Source organism: Paralichthys olivaceus, chromosome 5, assembly GCF_024713975.1.
Source record: "Paralichthys olivaceus isolate ysfri-2021 chromosome 5, ASM2471397v2, whole genome shotgun sequence".
In the NCBI taxonomy this organism is placed as follows: domain Eukaryota; kingdom Metazoa; phylum Chordata; class Actinopteri; order Pleuronectiformes; family Paralichthyidae; genus Paralichthys; species Paralichthys olivaceus.
The window spans coordinates 28,071,493-28,097,311 of record NC_091097.1 but is presented as its reverse complement, the minus strand read 5'-3'; the positions used below and the strand labels follow the sequence as shown (position 1 = coordinate 28,097,311).

Below are 25,819 nucleotides of genomic sequence, written 5' to 3'. Positions count from 1 at the left end.
CGTGGTATGGCTGGCTCGTGAGGCTTCGCACGTCACCACATACGTCATCAACACAAACCTCGATTTGCGCTTCACAAAAACCTTCCTAGATTACTTGACACACGCTTCAAAGCCTCCACACGGAAGGACACATCACAAGATTTTTTCTGTTTGCTCAGGTTATCCTGTTTGCCTGGCTGATTGCCTACATTATGACTTCAGTGCAGTTTGTAGTTTTTCCTCCATGTGCTCAGCACTCATGCTGTCCCTGGGATTTCCATCAGCCAGCATGCTCTCTGCCTCCACTGTCTGCTCTTCATTGCTTTTGTTGAGCAATAAACTCTTTATTTTTGTGTAACCTATATTAGTCTCTGCTTTGGAATCTGAACAAAGTCAAGACTAAACACTCTATCTGAAGTAGAAAAGTATCAGACAAACTGTCTAGGGTCTGTCCGATTGGTGGTTCAGTGGTAGAATTCAGGTATGTGGCGTGCTCTGCAGTGCATTGTGTTGAATGTTGCAGGCTGATTAAATAAAAAATATATTTCAGGCCCATTTTACAATTCTGGCTGGTCCAGGGTGTGCGCATCAGTGGTGGGAGGTGCCGGGCTTGGACAGCGCAGAGCTAGTTGATGCTACTTTATGGGTCGTGGGGTCATCTGCGTATAGTTGTAATTTACTGAGAGCCATCGCATTGCGACACTTTTTTGTCTACTTTTCTTGGTGCTGAATTCTTAAACCGTTTAATCAAAATATCAAATGAGAGGCCGCTAAAACTCACCATCACTTATCTCTGAAATATACATCAATCATTTCTATAGAAGAATTGAGGAAGGCCCAAAGTACAGCATATAATATTTGTATAATACCGTATGTTAAATGACGCCGCTTAAAGAGTATTTATGATTAAAACTGTTAGACTGTTGCTTTCAGGATTTAATTAAAATCATATTGTTCTATTATTCATATTGAAATAAGCAGACCAGTGTTTTGAAGATTAAAACTATTGTTTTTTTACTCAATGGAAACAGAACTTAGGAACACAATTTACATACAGAATATGCTCCATTTAGAGCCTGTGTTCTAGAGTGGGTGTTTTATTAAGAACATAAAAAACTATGCATATGTTGTATATAATATAATATATTCTATTGGATAATTCCAGAAATTTTGTTGGTCGGTCAGTGAATGTTTCTCAAATCTTTGGTGTGATTTGGAAACATGATGCATTTGATGATTTTAATAAACAGGTGACCGGCGTTCTGTAGCAGCAGCGGCTGGGATTCATCAACTTAAATGATGTCGATCATAGAAACAGCGCTTTCACGACAACAGCAACAACAACTGATTGTCCAGTTTTGGTTCTGCGTACTGAGTCGAGCTTCACAGGACTTTGATCAAACAGGTGAATAGCACTTTCTGCAGCAGCTGTGGCTTCAGGGTTCTGTGGACTGAGCGCTATCACAGGTCTTTATTTGCTGATGCTCAATTACTGCAGGACATTTTTACAGTTTCAGAACATCTCCAAAATGCTATTTCCTTCTCTCTGTGGCCAATGTTTACTTTTCCATGTCATAGAATCAAGAAGCTCCCTCCATGTCATTTCTTTTGTCATTCCTCTGTCTTTGTAGAGGTCAAGGACATTAGCTTGGCAATAATTGTATTTTCCTGCCACTCCTGGAAACCCTGTGTTAATGTGTTTGCTGTTTGGATCCTGTATAAGCTTCATGCGACAGAAACGACACATTATTCCCTGAGGTTAAGGGATCCTGGAGTTTTCTGTTTTTGTCAGCTTTGCCCTTGGCTCTGCACTTTGTTATTTGCAGTTCACGCTGAAAGAAGTCAGGCTGTGCAAACTCTTTGTAGGGCATTTTTGGATTGGTTAGGCCCACTGCAGAATTTGTTTAAAATACCTTTATGGAGCAGTAGTAATATCTGATTGGCCCCAGTTGATGAACTGATAATCCATCATTGAGTGATTTGGCCGCTCACAAGAGAGACATTTTTTGTCTGTCTGGGTTTTTGCTGCTAGTGTTGATTCTCCAGCTGAAGGAGGAATATGTTCTCGGTGGTGTAATTACAGCGTGACTCACACACACACTTACACACAACTGTGAATGCTCGCCCTGTTCATAGTTCCATCACAGAAGCATGAATTGGGCTTAACTCTGGTAAGCGGGTAAGATCCCTTGTGATAATTGTGTAACTGATTGATAGTCGCAGCTTAAAGTCAGAAGTGGGCCCAGCAATATAAAGACAAATGCCGAACTGTAGATCAGTTAGACTTAGAAATCATCAAGGACAACATTTATCTTCAAGAATTACTGAGGAAACATTTAAAACATCAATAATTCTTAACAAAGTTATAGCAGGTCTTCTGGCTGAAGAAGCCAGGAATCATTAGAAGTATCCACTTTCCAGGTGTGTTTCAGTTTGGTGATTGGGACTACACAGTCAGAGCTCCACTCATCAGATCGATAGGCTTTGTTTTTTCTCCACATGAAAGTGATTACTCGCACAGAATCCAACATTAATTATTCATCACCATGGCACGTTTGACTGTTGAGGGCACTGTTGCTCTGTAAAAGTTACTGTTGCTTTGAATCAGTAAAAGCTAAATCAACACATTGTGGCAACTGTGTAAATGGCATATGAAAATGACACAGCCCTGTTCCTGGAAACATCACAACTAATTTGCAATAAAAGATGTACCAATAAGATTTTCATGACATTGTAACTAATATACACTTGTTAGACCTGCTGTACTTGCTGTATCGCCCTCTACAGTCAGTGTGGTGTCTACAGATGACTTGAGGTGAGCAGTGATAGTACTGTTCAGAGGACTGAGGAGAGAAGACAGACATGGAGACCAAAGTGGAAGAGAGGGAACAGTGGAGGAAGAAAAGGGAATACATTCTGGCAGTTGCAGGGAATGTGGTGGGCCTGGGCAATGTGTGGAGATTCCCATACCTGTGCTATAAGAATGGAGGAGGTAAGCTGGAGGACACAAATCAGTGTAATGTAATTAATGTTCTTGTACTGTTCACGATCACTAAAAAGCTCATTACAGGTATATCTATATTATGTACAATAAAGCAAGAGGGAGAAAAGTCAAGGAAAAAAATGGCCAAAATAAAAATAAAAGGGACTGTAAATAAATACCAAACATTCCTCAGTATTTTCTGAGTCATTGTCTAAAAAACAGTTTGAGACCTTGAGTGAAACAAATCTAATTGTTGCAGGATGAACATGATCATAATGTGTACAATTCACACAATAGTTGCTTGTGATGACCTACATTGGAATGTTTAAAGTCAGCATTTTAATTTGGTTTACAAAAGTTTAAGAAACCTCAACTTTGTCCTGTTTAAATTCAATGTATAAGGTACATCAATAATTGGGATCAGTGGTGAAAGTAAAGTTACTAATCTAATTTGTTGGCAAGTTAAGGGCTCAGTTGCGACTCATTTTAATACAAGCCTCAAGCCTAGATGGAAAATTATAAGTACAGCAAATATTTGTTACAGAATTTGTACTTGCTGAAAAAGGCACATTAATTTATGAAATATTCGCATGAATGTGATTATTTTAATAGTCTTATTTGCCTGACTGCCTTACTTGAGTACAGATCTCATAGACATCAGGATGTATTGTAATTATTGACCTTTCAGCTTGCAGTCATAGTCAATATTAACAAATGTTGAGTGAATTTTCTACTCGATTAGTTGACACAGAACTTTGCACAAACATTAATTTCCCCCTCAGTCAGAGGATTAACAAAGTTATTTCAATTCAACCTAACATTACCATCAAGTCAATAGTTCAATACAATTTGGTTCATGAGAAACTACCTGTAAAATGTATGATTTCTTATAGCTTTTGAGTATATCTTATTGAACAGTAGTTTACTGATATCTTACCTAGTAGTTCCTGTATTCCTGCATTCCTGGTTTAATTGTAAAACTAACTGCACCCTAAAGTGTGGCATACTATAACAGTATTTTATATATATATATACTTAGAGAGTTTTTATTCAAGTTGTAAAGAACGTGTCAATTAAAAATTCAACCAAATAGTAGTATGATAATAATTATTATTTAATCATTTGTTTTTACACTTGCCACGCACAGACTAGCACCAGCAAACCGCCTCTCTGGAAGCACGCATGCATGTGATGAGTTCCAGTAAGGGAGCAGTGAATGGACGATATGATACAGGTGTCATTAATTTAAAATATGTTAAGACACAAGTTCAACAGCCCTGTTTGCTTAAGTAAATGAACAAACTGTGAACACCTGGAGACTTTGGCTCGGTGTAGTGTTTTTTTTTGTTTTTTTTTCAGCATCTGGAGGTAGCACCAAAAATTTAACTAATTTTCCCCCCGGGGACCTGAGTGTGATCAAACCGTCCTTTTAATGAATCAGTATCGGATCATTCAAATGAAGATCACAGAGTAGTTTTTGGAAATGCAGCCCTATGTGTCCAACCAGCAATTCAGAAAGCAGGAAATCTGACGGGGCAAATTAAATGATGTGATTGACAGATTCAAAGGGTACAGAATACCATTGATCAATTGGGTGGGCAGAGTAGAAATTGCCCACCCCTGCTAACTTCTAGATCCGGGCCCGACTGAAAGTACTGTTCAGAAGACTGAGTAAGAAAGACAAACATGGAGACCAAAGTGGAAAAGAGGGAACAGTGGAGGAAGAAAAGGGAATATATTCTGGCAGTAGCTAGGTGTGTGGTGGTATCTTTATTGAACAGTAGATTACTGACATCTAGTTGTTATCTAGTAGTTTCTGATTTCCATTCCATGGTTAAATAACTGTAAAACCAACTGCATCCTAAATGTTTGGCATACTGTAACAGTACAGTATACAATATATACTATATTATTACTATTACTATTATGGTAACACTTTATATTAGAGAACACATGTCAAACATTAACTAGTTGCTTATTAGCATGGATATTAGAGGCATATTGGCTCTTTATTAATGCCTTATTCTTAATGACCTTATTCTGCAACTACTCCATTGATTAATAGTTTTCCCTTATTAACCTCCTAATTACTGCTTATTGATGGTTAGTAAGGAAGTCTTACATGAATTACAATAAAGTGCTTGGATAAGTTCACTTTGTGTGTTCCCTAATATAAAGTGTTACCCATTCATTTGTATATACAGTTTTTCTCTGTAATAAATATTGTTGAATTCTACCTAATGTTTGAATTTCCACATTGAGTCCAGAACCTTTTGCACTGTGTTACCACTATTATATATATGTATTTATATATTACAGAATTTAGTTTTACAATGCTACTGTATAAACTACAATATATTAAACTGTATTTATTGTTATAAAGTACTGGTTGTTAGTTGGTCATGTAAATATGAATAAGGACAGCTGAATTTTTACTGTGGTGTTTGAACAATAGCATAGCACAATAATACAAAAATACCAGATTATAGTTAAATCAAAAAGTCTCATCCTGAAATTGTGATTGTTAGGGACCAAGCTCAATGGAGAAGGAGTACAAGGTTTAGAAAGTAATCTTTTCTTTTTAAAGAAATTGGAACAATTATTTTCTTTTTGACAAATAATTGAATATCCATACAATTTACCAAAAAATTGAAAATCTACAAAATCATGGCCAAAAGAGGTCAACTAAGGAATAAGACAACTGCAGTTTAAACATAACTACCAGACCTCTATTACAAATGACACACAGGTAAATTTCCTATTTATGAATTATCTGGATTCAATTGATTTAACCTTAAAAATATCTGGAACAAATGGTTTGGAATCATTGACAAAATGATATCAACTCATATTTAAGCACACAGCTGCTATTCATATTTGTTTCAATTGAAGATTCAAATGTTGGGTCATCAGATCACCATGCATTAAATGAACAACCAGCAAACAGTGTTCAAAAACACTCAAGTACAACAATATAAACAAAGAGAGGGGCTAAAAGAAAATAAAGGCAGAAGCCACAATACTGGGAATCTAATTGTCACATGTGTTTTTGATAAAGGTTTCTGCATTGATGATGATTCATTTATGCTTTAGCATTGGCTTAAATTGTCCACTTTTAGTTTTGACATGGCAAATTCAACAATGCTGCTATAAACTGAACAATATTTAACTGCAGCGCTATGATTCCAGTGTTTAAAAGAGACATATGATGCTATTCCCTCTAGTGTGATATATAGATAATTGTGTATGTGTTAGGATCCACGAGGGATCGGACCCCAGAACAGAACCAGACAGTCTTATAAAGAATAACAAAGTTTATTCTCGGTAACACACACTGAGATGAATGATGAGGTGCCGGTGCGCAGCTTCCGGCTCCAGGTCACGCCCATGGGACAAACCAACAGAGAAAACAGGGAGAAACCACAGGAGACAGAAGGAAGGGGGAGACACAGGGAAAACACTGGGAAACTTGCAGCTGGAGGGGAGGGAATCATGACAGTATGTCTGTTATTTAGTCACTTTATTTCACTGTTGTTGGTATATACACTGTTTACTTTGTTAATAAATAGCCATTTTGCAACCGTCATACAGACATTTTATAGATGAGCAGATGGTTGATTGGAGAAGTTATCGCTGTCACTCACTTTATCAACATCTGATGTGTAATTCTGTGTGTGCAGGTGTCTTCCTCTTGCCTTACCTCTTCTTTGCTGTGCTGTGTGGTGTGCCACTCTTCCTGCTAGAGACTGTTATTGGTCAGTACACACAGGAGGGCGCCATCACCTGCTGGACCAACCTCAGCCCACTATCAAAGGGTAATCTTATACAACCACAGCAAAATCCTAACACTGCGAAAGTTGTACTGTGCTGTCAAAAAGTATTGACCCCCAAAACCCAATAACTGGGCCACCATTGGCAGCAGCAACTGCAACTAAATGTGTGCCATTAGTCCTTTTCCTCAGTGTTGAGGAAGACTGGCCCACTCCTCTTTGCACAATTGTTGGACACATTGGAGGGCTTCCAACCATGAACTGCCCGTTTCAAGGTCTCAAGCATTTCAATTGGATTTAAGTCAAAAGGCAACTTCTTTTGACTCATGATTCCACAGAATATTATCCTACTTCAAATTGCTACAAAGTTCTATGTAAGTGACCTTTGAGCAGGTCTGGCAGTAATCATGCCTGGGTGTTGCATTGAACTAAATCATCCATAATGTTTTTACATTGGGCCAGGTACTTTAGCACAGTTTCTTCCTTCAGTAAAGGAAATCTCATGATAAAATTAGTTTGATAACCTGAAACATTAGTGACAAATACACAAAATAGAAGAAATCAGGAAGGGGGCAAATACGTTTTCACAGCACTGTATGTTGTATATATTCTCTGTTTATCCTCAAATGCATCAAATATTAAATATGCCAGTTGCACTTTTTAAATCTTTTCTTATAGATTCTTTTTCATGTTGAAATGATCGAATCAAATCATTTCTGCATATACTACTGCTCATTCTGGCTGCTTATTGGCCGTTCTACCACATCCTGAAGGTGTGCTGTTGAATTCAGATCTGGAGACTAGGCAGGTCACTTACGTTCAGTCATAGGCCTTTTTCACAACAGACATTTTAACATGTCATGATAAGCATGGCTGGAATGATGACGTAGAATTCTTCTGATTTTGTTCCATTATCCAACTTATATTATGAAAACTGAACAAGAAAATCTAGAGATGGAAAGACAGACAGCTCGCCTTCAAAGTAAAAGTTTTAGGTTGTGAGCCATGTTGGCTGCACTGGTCAATTTAAGGGGAGTGCTGCAGGGAATGGTGAATGGCAAACAACTCTACTGTAAAGTGCTTTGAATTTCAATGAATTGCTGATGGGCACAAAAACCAGAATAAGGTGATTCATGTATGCATGTAATTAACAATTTATACATTCCTTAGGTCACTAATTTGATTAAGGCTATTCAATCAGACATCATATAGTGTTGTGACTTGTGAGTCTGACTTGTACAAAGAGTTTTAATTATGTAGATCTTTATTGCTGGCTCCGTGATAATGACCCTAAAAGTTTTGGATGTCTGGCCAGTAATAACCCAAAAGGTTTACTTTGAGGGCGAGCTGTCTTAAATTTCCATTGTACAACAGCATTTAGACAACATTGGCTATCAAATTAATTTTCATCTTTACACAATAGATAAAGATATTAGGCAATATCCTTTTTCTTGACTTTTATTGAAGGTGAACTGTTCAATATACAACATGAACAACTGCAAATTAATTTTCTTCTGATCAACTAATAGATTAATTGACTCACAGTTGTTGCTTTATTTTTCTTCCACACATTTATTACACCAGCTTTAACTGGCTGGACACATTTGGATGACTTTTAAAATTAAAATGCTACACTTATAAAATACAAATGCTCAAACATATCTTTGAGATCTGCTTATAGTCCTGGGCAGTATTGGCAGTACTATTGTGTTGATGTTGGTGTCATATTTATCAGCTGTATGTCACAATAGGGCTCAAAATAAATGATTCTGCAGGATTTAGGATGTTTTCTTCCTCCAGGAACTGGCTATTCTATCATAGTGATCCAGCTGTATGCCCGACTCTACATCATTGTTCTGGCCTGGGCCCTCCTCTACCTCATCCACTGTTTCAGGGCCACTCTGCCCTGGGCTACGTGCAACAATCCCTGGAACACAGGTCAGCATGCAGGTTTTTACATCGACACTGCCGTTCAACACTGTTGCACACTATGTTCACCCACAGTGAGGATTCTTCCCAACCACAAAAAGATCAGGAGGAAAGCCCTCTTTGTCTCACTCTCCCTCTCTCCCGCACAAACACACTCAACGTCTGTTACAGTAAGATTGACTATAAACAGCACCTTGAGAAATCCTACTTGCACCGGTGCCATCCATAAAGATTCAAAGATAAATACCACTTTTGCTGTGTTCATTTATGCAACAAATATAGCTCTCTGCAGGGGTGTCATCCAACCACCCCCCCATCCCTGAGTGATAAACTACAAAAGGTCATAATCTAACCCCGGTCTCTTAGAAAAACATACATTCTGAAGTGTGACAGAAGTATCATTAAACACACATTTACATAATCAAAAATTATTCAATATACAGTATGAAATATTTTAATATATTTAAGACTTTTCAGGCCTAACATTTGGATGTTTGAGCTTTGACTTTTTAAGATCCTGCAGAAACCTTGCCTTTGGGAGGCTGGAACATAAACAAATCGACCACTGCTAGCTGCCATTGGGAGAGAGGCTGGTGTTGGAGATAAAAAGTCTAATACTGGGCCAGATACTAAGACTAAACTTCTTTTCCAACACTTGTACTCTATTGCTATTGGAGTCTTCAATCTTTGGTTGAAATAATTCACTGGAGATGGTCAGAGTTCAATGCAGTAGAATTTAATCTTTGACAAGCAATTAACCCGAGCTGGCTCCAGAATCCAACTGAAGACTGAGCTTCAAACCCTCTGCTTATATGCTCAACCCCATCTCTACTGTTGTCTGTTCAACCAATCAGGAGGTGACTTTCTTCACCCTCTTCCTGATTAAAGCTTCTGATTCATCCTGAATCTAATGGTGCCATATTTGCTGAGTGGATTTTGGCTTTAGAACACTGTTTTTTCATTGGTGCATTAAATTACTGACTATCAGTCAGACTCAGACACCTATTATTAATCTTAGTCATTAGAGGCCTTTGAACTGAACCTAACGATATAACAACATTATCAATCTCAGTCATTTCCCATGCCAAATATAGATTCTACAAAACAACCAACTGCAGCTTAATGCTGAGCTAAGGCCTTTCTTATCTTCCTCAATATATCACATAGACATTTATAGCCTTATTAACTCACCACTGCACCTGCATAGTCTCATTAACCCACCACTGCAACTGTATTGCTTCATTAGCCCTCCTGTTTTTATTTGGCTCTGGGCCACCGTAGCAAATGTTTTGATTTGGCTCACATCCCAGACTCTTACCCCGGCTGCCTGCAGTTTCAATTTTCTCTCTAACTAGTCACACAAAAGCAAAAAGCAAAAATAAACCACTAGATGCATCATTATTCAATGACAACAACTTTGGTCATGATGACATCTACAGTGATAAAAACCAGGCTCTAACATGTGTATATTTTAAGGTGGCAACATAGATCCTGCAGTAATTAAGTATCTTGTAGTACAACAAGTACCCATACTAAATTAACAACAGGAAAGTAACATGACCTATACCCAGTGGGCATGCACCTACATAGTTGAAACTAACATTTAGCAATTACACACAAAAATGGAGCCAGTCCTTATCCTATTCGTTGGATCGTATCCACAAAGTCAATCATTAGATGCTTAAAATGGCCATCTGGGGGTGGGATATGTGCTGAAAATCGATTTCCGTGTATTGTGTCACGCACATACTTAATATTCACTCCTTGTTTTATCAACTGTGGACGCAAGAAAAGGCGACATAGTTTGTCCTGCTGACCGTATAAGGGCTCGCAACAGTGCAGATTTAAATGCATAGTCACATGTCCATGGACGACTATATCCTGCCATTCCCAGGAACGAGAGCATCTGTCCAACTGTTTGTGGATTTGGAGCTTTAGTGATAGCCTCTATTTGTGACGCTGCGATTAACCTTTTACCGCCACATAATCACCTTCTGAGATACTCAACTTAATTTTGACAGAATAGCAGTTTATCTAACTTTATGACCCCCCCTTTGCAAGTGTAGTCAAAACCGCTAGAGGGTCTCTCTCACATTGCTGTTTTGAGGGACTGCAGATTAACAAATCATCCATGTAATAAATTACAGTGCTTGGGACATCTAAGTATTGTAGGTCTTGAGCCAACACTCTGTTAAATATTGAAGGGCTTTCTATGTAACCTTGAGCCAAACATGTACTTGTACTGCTGCCCCTGTTAGTGAAAGCAAATAGATGCTGTGAATCTGGATGTAGTGGCACACTAAAAAATGCTGAACACCGATCAATCACCAACATGCATCAGGCGGGATATTTGAGAGCAATGTGTGAGGGTCGAGGACGATGGATGTCTCAGCATCTACAATGGTGATCATGTACCAATCAATAATCATTGAGTGTGGTTTCTTTATAGGAAAGATTGGTATTACATTGGCTTTTGGTTTTTACTAATACTCCGACTTTCATCAGACCATCAATTATTGGTATGATTCCTTCAGTAGCATTCTGTTGTAATGGATATTGTTTCCTATATGGTAGCCTAGCCCCTGTTTTAAGCTTCCTCTGGTTGTGGTTGGTTTATCTGCACGTGAGACTGAGAGTGCCTGTATTGGAGTGTGGAAAAACCTCTTCCCCCTCCTCTTTGGAAAGGACCATGTCTTTGTCCTGGTCGTCCTCTGGGGCGATAATTGCCACTAGGGGGCCCTGGCTGGTTAATATGCACATGAATCGGTGGCGGTTGCAGTGTTGATGGGAGCTGCTTGTACTGTTGCGTGTGGGACCTTTGTTTGGGCCACAGTGGGGTTTTGTTGTGCCATGTTGCTGTCTGCATTTCGGCCTGATCCACTGTGACCACAGGGGCTTGTTTTTTAGGTTTCTTCTTTAGGTTTGGTCCGTTCATTCAGCTGCAGCAGTGTCAGTTTGTTAGCTAGGTGTCTGTTTGCTTTCTCTTCCCTACACTTTTCTTTTCTGCAGTTTTCCACATGATGCACAATGTTCTCTGAGAACAGGGGCCATTCCATTTTCAAGAGTCCCACAACCTTGTCTAAACATTTCTGGACTTCTTGTCGCCTTTTTCACCATTACTTTCTAACTGTTTTCTCAGCTCGGCCCATACTCGATTACAATATCCTCCAAACCCTATGTCATCGTTTCCAGTGATCACTCTTGGCAGCTGTGCATTGCAGAAGATTTCTTCAGTCATGTGTTTTCCAGCCACATGGATGATTAAAGCCTTGATGTCGCCTAGAGCTAGCGTCACTCCTGCTGGCCTTTCCTCAAGTGCAGTGATCCACTTCTCACTGCACACATCAGTGAGGTCTGGTAATCTGTTCTCCAAACGACCATGTCTATAAATGGCCATGGCACATACTGTCATTACCTCTATACTTTGGTTATTATAGGAAACATGTGACATTATGCTGTTCATCCTGGTCTGCCATTTATTGGTCCTGTAACCAGTATTCTTGCCAAGATGTCTACCACTCCTCAACTTCAACTCTTATCTTCTCTGTCGCTTTTCCCACATACGGTGCTACGTACTTGCCTTACCCAGGGGAACATGGAGGCAAGATTCACACTGAAATCAGGAGACTCAGACAACTGACATTAAACATAAGGTTTCTTTTAATAAAAAGGGTTTCAGAGGAAGGGAAAGAGGGTCAAACTATAACTAAAAGATTCCTCCCATCCGGGGTCTTTTACCTCTTGGCCTTAATCAAGAGCAGTGCTGCTTTCCTGTGGGCAGAGCAGAGAGAGAGATCTGTGAGCCTTTGTGGGGGCCCAGCTTTTCCCCAGTGGCAATGGACTCCAGTTTCTTGCCAGCCTTTTGGTGTCTCTCCTGTTACCTGCTTGATCCTTTGAAAAAAAGCCCTCCGCGCCTGGAAACTGGGCTCCTAAATATCCCCTCTGATTAGCCAACGGGCTGCAGGTGTGTCCAGTGCCATGTGCCCAGTGGCTGCAATATGTGGACTGGGTAGAACGCTCCCCCTATCATGTCCCCTAATCTGAGTTTGTGGATATGCTCTGTGGGCTGGATTGGCATGGCTGTTTCCCCTGGTTTGCCTCAGTACTCATTGGGAAACTCTTCCGTTGTTATCGCACCGTTCATTTGCACAATCATGTTCCGTGAGCAGGGTGTTGATGTGTTGGTTGTGATATCATTATCTTGCATTATTGCATTACAGCACCAGGTACGTCCTTGACAGGTCACCAGCATGTAGCAGGGCAAATATAATAATTAATATTGACATATGCAAATGTAGCAGGTTGTCTTCCTCCCTGCCACTGTATGGCACTATACCAGGGTTATGGTACCCTGATTGCTGGGCGGCGCCTGTCCGCTGCTTTTAACCAGGTGAGCGGCCACACCTCACCTTCTCCTTCCACTCTCTGATCCCTCGGGTGGCTGCGGCGTGGCGTGGCGTGGCGTGTTATACTGAGGGCAGCGTATTCATGCCATTTGGCACAGCACTCTTGCCCTTCTGCTGGCCGTAGGACTGCGCATAGAATAAGGTATGTACAAATGTGGCAAAATATTTTCTATCTGTGGCTGGAAAATATTAACTATTTGCCCTATGTTTTTAAAGGCTGCAGTTAAGTGTGTGGCCTGTCTCTCGCCACTGCTCCCTGGAGTAGTTCTGCTCTTTTGGCTCTGCGGGATCTGGTTGCTCTACCCTGCTCTGGTTCTGGTTCTGGCTGGCCGCTTTATTCACGGCCTCTCCACACATGTTGATCGGCTAATGAACTTCTGACGCCACTATTTTTAACCATTGTTGTATAAATTAGTTTAATTTGGTTTTGTTTCATTTTCATAAATTGTAGGATTTATTCTGTTTTGTATTTCTGTTATTTTGTAGTTACTTGTTTTTCTTTCTTTGAGTGTGGTTATTTTATTTTCTATCATTGGTCCTAAGTGTGTGCATGTGTGTGGATGAATGTGATGAATGTGTGACCATTGTTGTTTCTTTTGGCTATCAGTTTAAATTTTATGCACTCATGGCATGGTTTTAGCTTTTCTGTCTTGGTTGGACAGCTGCTGTGGGCCCCAGGCAGCAGCCCAAGTCCCTGGTGGTTAGTTTTTGGTCCCCTCTCCTTTTTGCTTCCCTGCCACTGTGGTAAGCCCCAGCCAAGCCCTGTCCTTCCTCCCTTTTGATCCCTATGCCTGAGTGCCATTTTATGGTATCCCGCCTGGTATCCTGATAGCCAGTGTATTGCTCGTTTTTGTTTTGTTAAGCGTTAATTGAATTTGTTGTTAATAAAATGTATTCTTTATCGAATGCTCTCTGCCCCCTTGGATAATTTAACTTGTGTGATCTTGTCTTATTAAAACTTTTTCCTCTCTAATATCCTGGGGGTGAAACTCCCCCAGGTGGTGTTGTTGCAACAAACCTCAACCCAGTTTGCCACACAAACATAATACTAGTCCTCAATACTAATTACTTCAATACTAACTACCAATACTCAATACTAATCCTGTGTCAGCGATTCTCTCTTACTGAGTGGTGATTTGCGTAATTTCCTTAATTTCTTTGTCAGCAAAAATGATTAATTTGCAGGGCACCCCCATTCGGTTGTGTTCAGTTCAGAGAGTATGGGACCATGCTCCAGTCAACCACTGAACCATTTGTAAAAAAATGTTTATCTAATCCTTGTATTTTTTTACTTATTAACATAAAATAATAACCAGATAACTATCATATTCTGACAATCATTTTAATCTCTGTGTTATCTGAAGATTAAAGTTTAAACAACACTTATTTTCCTGTCAACAGACAGATGTGTGGACCTCACATCTGCAAACTGGACTGCACTACACACTGGCAACCTGACAGGAAACTGGACCTCTGGAAATCTCACCAAGTCTTCAGTCTCTGAGTTCTGGGAGTGAGTTAGTGTTACCACACAAACCGCTCATTGTAAATTACTGTAAGGTATAAATTAATTCTGTCCTTGTTGAGGACAATAATTCTTTGCATGTCAAACCACCACTCACTGTCTGGTGTCCCCACACAGGAGAGGAGTGTTGTCCATGTCCGGGGGAATAGACGAGGTTGGCACAGTGAAATGGGAGCTGCTGTTGTGTCTCCTGGCCTGCTGGGTGGCCTGTTACTTCTGCATTTGGAAAGGTGTTCGCTCCACAGGAAAGGTCTGTGAGCAGAATACAGTTCAGACCTGTCTGCTACTAATTCAGTTTATATAGCCTACTAATGATTTCACTAAATTTTATTGGAGGGACTGTTAGTTGTACAAAATGGTGTATCTTGCAAGTATTTAATTTAGTATTTAATTGTTAATCATATATTTGTCATGACTTTTTCTATGGTTATGGAGTAAAACTGGGCCAGAGCCCCCCTCCCTTTCCATCTTTGTCCTAAACTCTGCTTCAAACATATGTGCAAATTTAAATGTAAATGTTACTCTCCACCACTGAAACAATGTTCACATCAGTTTAATTCTCTATCATAGTTCAGAGATAACAGGGAATGTCAAGGACCTGTAATAGGAAATTCACATATGAACTTTGCTTGAATTCTTTCCTATGTCTGATCAATGCTCGTGTGCTGTGTTCAACAATAACTCCTCATATAGAAATACAGTTGTGCTCGCATTAGAGGAGCTGTCTGGCGTAAGTGCAGACAGGTGATTTGAAACTAGACAGATACTTTTTTCTTTTTTACCTTTAACTAACAAATGCCCTGAGCGTTGCTGTGCACTTGACTGATGCAACCTTGAAGTTCATGATCCTCTTGTTGACCCTGATCTGTGCTTTTAGCAAACGTCCTGTTTCTTGCAGAAGCATAAGCAGACGGTTTCCTGTGTCAACCAGACTACAGGTGGCTTCAGTGTTCATGCTATTATTCAGTAATGGTTGTCTCTTATGTTTCCTGTTTACCCGACTGTATAAAAAACTTCTTCTTTCCCTATTCGAGGTTCCACTCTGAGCGTTCATGCTGAGTGTGAAACCCTCTGCAGAGCTCTATTAAAGACCAGAAGACAACTCTGGTCTGAGAAACTCATTATTTCACATCTCGAGATAAATGTCCACCACAGACCCGAGGATTGTAGCTAACAGAAGCAGCAGCAGTGTCAACAAATGGTCAGCAGGGACTGTCCCACTTACTGCTGGTACAGTTACAGTACATTAACAACATTTGCATTGAACAACAGCCATCACTGTACATCTGCTACATCGGTTCAACCGTCTCATCTTATAAAAATTAGCAGCATTTTGACATTTGGTTCATACTGGCTTTATTGTTGTCAGTCCTAATTACAGTACCAACACGTATTTACTGTCCTGGCAAAGTTATCAAACACTTGTAACAAATTGTAACTATGGGGTATTATCTTTCATTTTCTTTCTGTTGTGCTGACATGGCATGGAAGCACCTCTTGACCAACACTATCAGGATCATAGGGGCAGTACTTCTGTAACCTGACACTGAAACCTGTTATCCATCCACTGATATTTCAGGCGGTGTATGTCACGGCAGTGTTCCCCTATGTAATGTTGGTCATTCTGCTGGTCAGGGGGTTGACACTGCCAGGGGCCTGGCAGGGTGTGGTCTATTACCTTTATCCAGAACCTTCTCGTCTGGCAGACCTTCAGGTGAGACAACTTAGATAAATCATGAAGTTTGGTAACGTTTTTCTGGGACTATAGGACTAAAAGACATGGTTCAATTGTTAGTTTTTAATGTTGACCAGTCAAATCTACTTTTGGCCAGTGATGAAGATGAAACAACAGCTCTTTTGATACAATGCTATGACCTTATTTTCATCTTTGTTAATCAGGTGTGGATGGAAGCCTGTATTCAAGTCCTCTACTCCTATAGCGTTGCATCAGGAACCTTAATCACCCTGGGCAGCTACAACAAAGTTGATAACAACTGTTACAGGTACACCATGTGATCAGTAGTTCCACTGATACATTGATAACGTTGTGTTTTTGGAGTCCAACCATCAGTTTCTCCCCACAATACTTTTTACCAAATCAGGGTTTCTCTCTTGTGAGGGAAGAACATTGAGTTTGAAAACACCTATAAATTGTTGTTGCATTGCACTGTTTCCACAAACCTTTCAGACAGTATGCTGCATGTCATTCCCCAACCCTTACTCCCTGTCTCCACATTCCCTATGTATATCCACTGTTGCTATCAAAGAAAGGTGTGTGTGTGTGTGTGTTTGTGTTTACAGGGACAGTCTGTGGCTGTGTGTGCTAAACAGCTGCACCAGCTTGGTTGCAGGATTTGCAGTCTTCTCAGCTCTGGGCTTCATGGCCCAGGTCCAGGGAATTCCCATCAACATGGTTGTTGATTCAGGTATGATTTAAACTTTGAAGCTACCATATCTGTTAAATGTGAATTAACTTTCAGTCACATATTTGCTACAAAAAGACAAAGATCTAATTCAAGACAAGTGGAGAGGATGAAAATTCAAACGTCTCTTTTGTTCTCTCAGGACCTGGACTGGCATTCATTGCATTTCCACAATCTGTGGCTATGATGCCCCTGCCTCAGTTGTGGGCTGTCTGCTTCTTCATCATGCTCATTATGTTGGGGCTGGACACAGTGGTAAGATGAAGAGTACTTCTTACATGAATGAGAACGTGGTCTCTTTTGGACCCCATTGTATTTGATTAATTTAGTCAGTTTGTTGGTCAGTCAACTACTTAGGTCCTGAAATATTTAAACAACTATATGTATAATATATATAACATGAGAACAACAGAGACAAAACAAACATGCCAGACAGAAGCAAATATAAAAAAAACATATAATATCTCCTGGTGAAAAAGTAGTGTCATATACGTAGAACTCACCGACTAGAAAGTTTGTGGTGATCATGTGATCATCGCAGCAGAGTTAATACTCACTCCCTGCCTCTACTTGCTGCACCAGGCTGCTATCTATCTATCTATCTATCTATCTATCTATCTATCTATCTATCTATCTATCTATCTATCTATCTATCTATCTAATATTTGTGGCATCAAATAAATAAGTAAAACCAAAGTGTTCAGGAACACGGACAGTCAAACATGCTGTAAAGATGAATTTATTAGTGAGTTTTTGGTTTGCTCATGGGTTATGGTTTGGTCATGGGTTATGCCCTTTGCAGCAGCCAGCTGTTTTTCTTAACCTTCTTGTTTTTGAAAGAATGAATCGCGCTTACTTGGCACATAAAAACGTACCTCCAAGATCAAGATGTACAATCTCACCGTACCTTGCAAACATACATGCTGATTCGTTGCACTATTCCTGAGATGTTAATAATCAGAGCTTTTGATTAAATGTCATGGCAGCTCCATGTTTACAGAGGGAACATGAAGCTTTCAAAGAAAAGAACATCATCTTTACCGTAACACATGGATGAGGCTCATTTATGTTATGGGAGTGCTGTGTCTGGCACAGGAAGCATTGAATAGGTTCAGAGCACAATCAGATTTACAATTGTCATAATATTTATACCTTGCCATTTTCATTAATAGTAATTTGTTCTGAAAATAAAAATCTATTTTATGGAGACAAGAGTGGATGGCACTTACAAAGTGGGTACTCTATTGCATATCGTGTTGCTGCACCAAAGACTGACTGGTTGTTACCAACAGACACTCACATGCTACACCTTAATGAAAATAAGCCTGGGCCTGATGCCTGTTTTTTGAAATACTGTGTTGACGTTATTCTCCTTTCTGTCTGTTTTCATGTGTTAGTTTACAGGTTTGGAAACAATAACATCTTCAGTGATTGACATGTTCCCAGGAACGATACGCAGACCCTGGCGTAGAGAAATCTTCATCCTCCTCTTTTGTTCTATCTGCTTCATCATTCAGATCCCTCTCACTACTCAGGTACCCTATGATGGTGAAACCTTACCCAAACACAACACCTATCACTAAAACAATTCTTATTTTGCAGGAGTCTTTTAAGTGACACTTTATATTTTTTCTGTTGCCCAGGGAGGAATCTATCTGTTCCAGTTGGTTGATTACTATGGTCCGAATGGAGCATGTGTATTATTTGTGTCTCTGGTCCAGTGTGTGGCTGTTGGGTGGGCCTTTGGTAAGTGATATAACTCATGGGATTTAAATTTGGAGAAATGCACTGTGTAAATGAGTCTAGTCATCCTTAGAAATCCTAACCTATTAATCTTGTTTTTCTTTAGTGTTTCTTTCCATCAGCAGTGTTGTGTTTTCATTGGTTAAAAGTCAAAGCAGAATAAGAAAGCAGTGTTCTAAGAATGAAGCATCACAAATGGAAGTACAGCTTTACTTAGCATAAAAGTTACAGACAGGTGTGGACAGCTTATGTTAAGATTATCGACACTAACAAAAAAAAAAAATATATATATATGTAGAGAGAGATGTATTGAATGCTTTCTTCCATTTATCCCCCCTCCAAATGTTCACTTGATGATATGCATTCCAGAGTCCAAACTCAATCAATCAATCAATCAATCAATCAATCAAGCTTTAATTGAAGAGCCCATGTTCACTAATCACAATTTGTCTCAGAGGGCTTTAACTATTTTTAAAGGTCATCTTGTTCAGGTAGCAGTAGTTTATGCAAGGTTGAAGAAAAATCATATGAAAGCAGGTACATTTCATACTGTGAAGGCATGAAATATGAACAGAATGTAAGGGTTAAACATGTACTGCAGGCCTGCAGACCCAGTCATTACTGCATCTGACTGGACAGAAAACTCATGGCTAGCAGTGGCCCTGGAGGGAACAATGACAGTCTGGCATATGGAGAATGAACAAAACAGAGTATAGCACAGACATTGAACCAATCAGGTAACAGGTAAGTAATGAGTCAAGTAGGTGAGAACTGAGAACTTAAACGACAGGAAGGGTAAGTGACATGGAATCCATGAAAAACAGGAAATACAGAGTGCCTGGGAGTTAACTAATTCTGTCTAATAATGGTCTGTCCTTTCAACCTGTTATTTTACTATCTATGTTTGTCATTCAGGTGCTGAGCGGATGTGTGATGCAGTTGAGGAAATGACAGGACAGAGGCCTTGGGTTCTTTTCAAACTGTGTTGGCTTTATTTTACCCCATTGATCTGCATGGTGAGTTACACACTATGAGTACTACAGTGATTGCTAAAGATAGGCACCAATAAGAAGTTAAGAGAGTCCCTCCTCAATCAGTTGGCATGGAGAATTTAGACTATTTTCATCATTTCATGTGTTAGAATAAACTGTTTAAACTGATAGACAACAAAGGTTTATTTAAAAAAACTGTTTAACAAAATCATGTTGTTTTTCCTTCAGGTTGGCTTCATCTGCTTCTTTGTGGACTATCAGCCTCTGACATTTCGGGGCTATGTGTATCCAGACTGGGCCTACTATCTGGGCTGGGCCATGGCCCTCTCCTCTGTAGTTGTAATACCCATCTGGGCTCTTGGCAAGATCTGCCTCACCAAGGGCTCCCTCAGACAGGTAAGAGCACCAGCTCTTTTTTTTCACAAGAACAAGATGTAGGGGTGAATTTGTGTAATCTGGGACATTGGGTAATATGGGACACCCAAGATCTAGTCTGTTGACTTCATGTGGTCGATGTCACATAAAGGGGTGGGGAAAGTGTCAATCAGAAGCTCCCCCTTAGAATTGCATAACAAGGTCAATGACATAAGATTATATAAATCTGTCATAAATGAGACAATGTTCCTTATCAAATTATCAAATTATGTTTATGATGTATTCAAGCAACAAAATATGCATTGAGTTGTCCCACTTCATCAAATATGATTGATAATGTAGGACAGCATGCTTTCGGTGATCTGGGACAGTCATTCCAATTCTCTAGATGGGGAAAAAAAATTAAATAAAAAATAAATAAACTAAAGAGATTAATGGAGTTAATGGTAAATAAAGTCTGTCCCTGTCTGTTTAAACCGATTGTCTGTTTAGTTAACTAGCACATAATCAGTGAGCTCTCTAGGACAGAGATGATCCAAAAAGCACAGAAGAGTCTGTCCTGTGGTCTGCAGCCATTGGTTTCACCAAACATATGGAGAAGACAATGGGTTGATCGATGATGATGGTCTCTCACCTGAGAGGACTGTTTGTTCCCTGAGTTGCCCCAATATAATTATTATTATTGTTACTGTTGCCTGTTGTTGATTGAATTTTAATTAATTAATTTTTAATTCTATGCATCTTGTCAGCTAGGGTTCTTTCAGAAAAAACATTACATTTACATATTAATAATAATGATGACTTTTCTATAAATAATATACATTTTCTCAGTAACTGTCCATAATGCTTTTTTAAAAAATGGTAATATTGACCTTGACATGCATAAAGCAAGATAATTTAGGCTTATCTTAAACCTTATACAAGTGTCCCAGACAAAGTGACCTGTCCAAGATTATAAAATCTTTTCAATCAATTCAGACAGAATTTTCTTTTTTGGCACAAAGAACACTAAAAGCTGTGTCATGTCCCTTTTGAGTATGATATCTCAATTATTTTGTCTGGTGTGGTTAGAAAACATCTTAAGGATTACAGAAAGGTAGAATATGTTGATGTTGTCTAATGTATAAAACAGATATTGGACGAATTGTAGAAAAAATTCCCCAGATTACCTGAATTCACCCTATATTATTGTAACAACCTCAGACACGAATTCTGGTGAACTCAATTGCACGACTCAGGCAGGTTAGTGGATATAACAAAAAAAAAGGTTTATTTTTCGGTCACAAAAGGTGCATAAACAAAAGGCGCTCTCAAGGAGGATCGAAAAGTAGCAAAACAAAACACTAGCAAAACTTAGAATTAAACAAGAGATACTAATCATGAATATAACTCAAACTTGACTTGGCGGTGAAACACTCTTGACGCTTAAGGACAGAACAAGACGAACTGGCACAGGACAAAGGGAGACGAGGACTATTTATACATGAGGAAGTAGGAAACAGGTGAAACCAATCAGGGGCGGGGAAGACGATCACCAAGGCGGGAAATCACACAAAGGGAGGAAGTCAGGGTCTGAAATGAGAGGGAAAAGGTGAGTACCAAAGTAAAACAGGAAGTGCACGACGAGACTAGACATGAGTGAAGTTTAACTTAACACCTAGTGCTAGACATGAACTAACACAAGCATGACATAACTTAAAACATGAACATGATTAAATTTAGCATATCTGACAAGACTTAACAATGATATTAATATAATAATAATAATTAAAACTAGAAAATCTCTCCTGCCGAGACATTTTGAAATGACGAAATCCTTAGAAAAGTCATAGCACAGGATTCGACGTATTTCCGCATGTTTTTTTATAGGTCTCGAGTATGTGCGATGAAATCTCTGGGAGGAGTAGGCAGACGAAAATTTACGGAAGAAGAATAAGAATAAAAACTAGAAAATCTCTCCTGCCGAGACATTTTGAATGGGTGCCTTGTGCTCGTCGCCGACACTCGCTGCAGAGAGACATTTCCTTTAAGACGAAGGACAGAGACCCTGAGAGTTGACCAATTTCAGAGAGAGAGAGACTGTAACAGTTCGAGAGGAAGGAGAGAGACCCTGGGAGAGAGAGTGAGACAGTGAGAGAGAAAGACATGTATAAAAGCTGCATTTTGATCACATGATCCAGAGTGGTGACTGATTGGCTTGACCAATTTCAGAGACAGAGAGAAACCATGTTATAAGGTCTAATCACCATCCATGGGATTTCATTTTAAAAATTCAGCCTCCTTCAGGCTTCCTGGGAACATCCTGTAACTATTTGGGAGTTTTATTTTGAAAATCCACTATTTTTCCAGCTCCCTGGGAACATCCTGTAACCATCTGGGGGATTTATTTTGAAAATCCAGTGTTTTTCAGGCTTCCTGGGAACATTCTGTAACTATTTGGGAGTTTTATTTTGAAAGTCCACTCTTTTTCCGGCTCCCTCGGAACATCCTGTAACTATTTGGGAGTTTTATTTTGAAAATGTACTATTTTTCCAGCTCCCTGGGAACATCCTGTAACCACCTGGGGGTTTTATTTTGAAAAACCAGGCTCTGTACAGCTTTCCTGGTAGCATTCTATTACTATGGGGGGGCTTATTTCAAAATAAAGGCTCTGTACAGACTTCCTGGTAACATTCTATTACAATGGGGGGGGCTATTTTCAAAATAAAGGCTCATTACATGTTTCCTGGTAATATCCAGTTACTATGGGGGGGGATGGGGGGGCTTATTTATACACTCAAACATAAGCTCTGTACATGTTTCCTTGTAATATGGGGGGGTGGGGGGGGCTTATTTTCAAAATAAAGGCTTTGTACAGTCTTCCTTGTGACATTCTATTACAATGGGGGAGGGTTGTTTATTTTTATATTCAAAATAAAGGCTCATTACATGTTTGCTGGTAACATTCTATTATAATGGGGGGGGGCTTATTTTCAAAATAAAGGCCCCTTACATGTTCCTGGTAATATCCAGTTACTATGGGGGGGTGGGGGGGCTTATTTTTACTTTTATTTATATGCTCCAAAATTTAGCAAAAACCACCACCCTCACCCGGATTCGAACCCAGACTTACGTCACATGATCCGAGTGCCTTAACCACTGGGCCAAAGCGGATGGTGGCAAAAACTTTGAATCTAGTAAATTTATAGAGGAGACTTGACCTCTGACAGTCTATGGGGTTGCTATGGTTACTCACTGATTAGATGAGGAACACCTGCTGCGCGCACACTTTGGAGACAAAAACTGGTTTCAGACCAACCCTCAAACAAAAGCTTCTAACTCAAAATCTATAAGTCGTATCTGAGAAATGAACACATTGTGAGAATCACAAGACTTTGGCCGACGTCCACATATGTTTATATTTCATAAGAGTTAAGAAATGAGACCGTAAGAGCGATTTAGAAATTTAGTTTTCTCATCAGGAACCTTTTTTGGCCCTTGCCATTGAAGTCCATTCAAAAGTTAGAGTGTGCTGCTCTAGCGCCACTCTTCAAACAAATGCTTTTAACTCAAAAACTATAGGTCCTATCTAAGAAATGAAAACATTTTGAGAATCCCAAGACTTCCACGAACGTACAGATATGTTTTGGCGAGAAAGGGTTCAGAAATGAGACCGTGGGAGCGAGTTAGAAATTTTTCTTGGTATTTCTCCTTTCCTGACTTTTTTCCAAAAATTAACATGGGAGTCAATGGAGAGGTGAGACCGGAAAAGAAGGAGCCCCCAGCTGGCAAGGCACCCATAATAATATCCCTAAATTCCTCGAGCAATAATAATATAAGTGCCAATGCATTGCATGGGGCTTCGCAAGGCACCCATAATAATTCTCTTTGTGTAATTGTTGAATTTTCTGTCCCCATCAGCGTCTGTTGGTCCTGTGGCATCCTGATAGTGACCATGTTGGTCCCAAGAAAAAAAAAGAAAATGTCCTGAATGAAACAGAAATGAAACCAATGTCAGATCCGGTCCCTGACATGTTATGAGACACTGAGTAGTTCGGAAAGGAAAAGCATATTACTACTACAATGACAACATCATGATTGTTCTTGACATATATGTGCCTGATAGCAGTATGACATACTGACTATATGTGTATTATGTGAGTATTATATATTGTTATCTTCTATCCATGCTTTCATTTATTCCATAAAATATAGAGGTGATTCTTCACAATTTCAAGATCATAAAGTTTGTTTTTTGTTTTTGTATTTGTTTCATATTATTACTACAGATACATTTTTTTGTATATTCAAGTGTGTTATGGGTGTGTTAGTGGGTTCTTTCTGGTATTGGTATTATTGTTATTATCCTTATTATTGTTGTTGTTGTTATTATCATTATTATTATATTTGTCCTCTTGAATGGTATAAAGAGGGAGTTTCCCTGTTTGGAGGAAATTCTGCTGACACATCTTGTATGAGTATATTTTCTGCATAAATCTTTTTACAATTTAATTAGTGCATAAAGATACTTTGAAACAGTCTGGAGTAGGTTGACTATTTCTGACAGCTTTGCATTTAGTCCCTGCTCCTTTGTCACCAAGACAGTCCAGTGCAAGATCTCCATTACTGCTGTCATAACTTTATGACTACTTATTTACATTATACATATTCTACAAAGTAAAAGAATTTGGTTGTAGCAAGGATTAATATTGAACCGTGTTACAGAGCTTTTATTTTGAAATGTTCTGGACATTGTAATGTCGTCAGATATTTTAATAATATATGTATATTTTTGCCTGTATTTCAGACGTTTGGGGTTCATGTTAGTCCATCTTTGGGTTTTAAATGTATTGAATTGATTAAATAGATCTTGTTTGGATGCTTTCATTTTATGAAACGACTTCCCTTCACATCTCTCCACTGCTCCACTGTGTGTGTGTGTGCGTGTGCATGTGCGTGTGCGTGTGACTGTGACTGTGTGTGTGTGTGTGTCCCGTCTCTGCTCTTGGTGAAAAGAGAGTGAGAGTAGCTTACAGGATCTAAATGACACAAAGAAATCAAAGGAGTGTACATACAATCTGATTGTTGGTGTTAATCTACTTTTATGAATCTGGTAATCATGTATAAGAATGTTAGCGGACAGATAGTTAAGTCAAAACTGTTATTGTGGCAGAACGTACATTATGTCAGTGGACTTCATTCTAAACATCACACCTTCATTAAAACACTTCTAGTTAACAACATATGCTATGCTATGCCAAGTTGAAGCAGAGGGCTCAAGATCACCTTTTTAGTTTCTGGGATAAGGACACAGGTTCAAAACTGTTTTGTGACAAGATGGGCTGCCCTCAGAGCTGAGACTTTCATGCCAGCAACGGCACGTTCATTAGTCTGCCGCCTGTAGCACTCACAGACTTCTCCTCAGGGGTGGGCATCTGAGCCATTCACAGCCTGTCCCTGGGAGTCTACGACTAGAAGAAGACTTTATAAACACCTAGTCTAAAGCCCCTTAACAGCTATAAAAAAGGCCTATACCAGGCCCAAACCACCCATTTGACCCGGGGAGAGGTCCCTACAGCACTTCCCTATCCTGAGATGAGGTGTGTGCGTGTGCCCTAAGGTCGACAGTAATGTTGCCTTGGTGTGGATACACTGGAGCTTACCTTCGGGGGGGAGCAGTGTCCTTTTTGTGAAGAAAAATATGCGTGTGCTTGG

The 25,819-nt window shown here is 39.5% G+C and overlaps 2 protein-coding genes across 2 annotated transcripts in view; one reads left to right on the top strand and one right to left on the bottom strand.

The window, feature by feature from the left end:
- LOC109642464 (G2/M phase-specific E3 ubiquitin-protein ligase) overlaps positions 1-25,819 on the bottom strand; it is a 333,983-nt gene that overhangs the window by 29,335 nt on the left and 278,829 nt on the right. The gene's annotated exons all lie outside the window — the stretch shown is intronic.
- On the top strand, positions 2,754-24,991 carry LOC109643825 (sodium- and chloride-dependent betaine transporter-like). Its single transcript, XM_069524566.1, has 14 exons — positions 2,754-2,971; positions 6,643-6,777; positions 8,533-8,670; positions 14,469-14,580; positions 14,710-14,842; positions 16,172-16,306; positions 16,492-16,595; positions 16,894-17,018; positions 17,158-17,270; positions 18,413-18,550; positions 18,659-18,761; positions 19,674-19,774; positions 19,979-20,146; positions 24,026-24,991. The coding sequence occupies exons 1-14, from the start codon at positions 2,842-2,844 to the stop codon at positions 24,143-24,145; spliced, it is 1,755 nt and encodes a 584-aa protein (XP_069380667.1). The 5' UTR covers positions 2,754-2,841; the 3' UTR covers positions 24,146-24,991.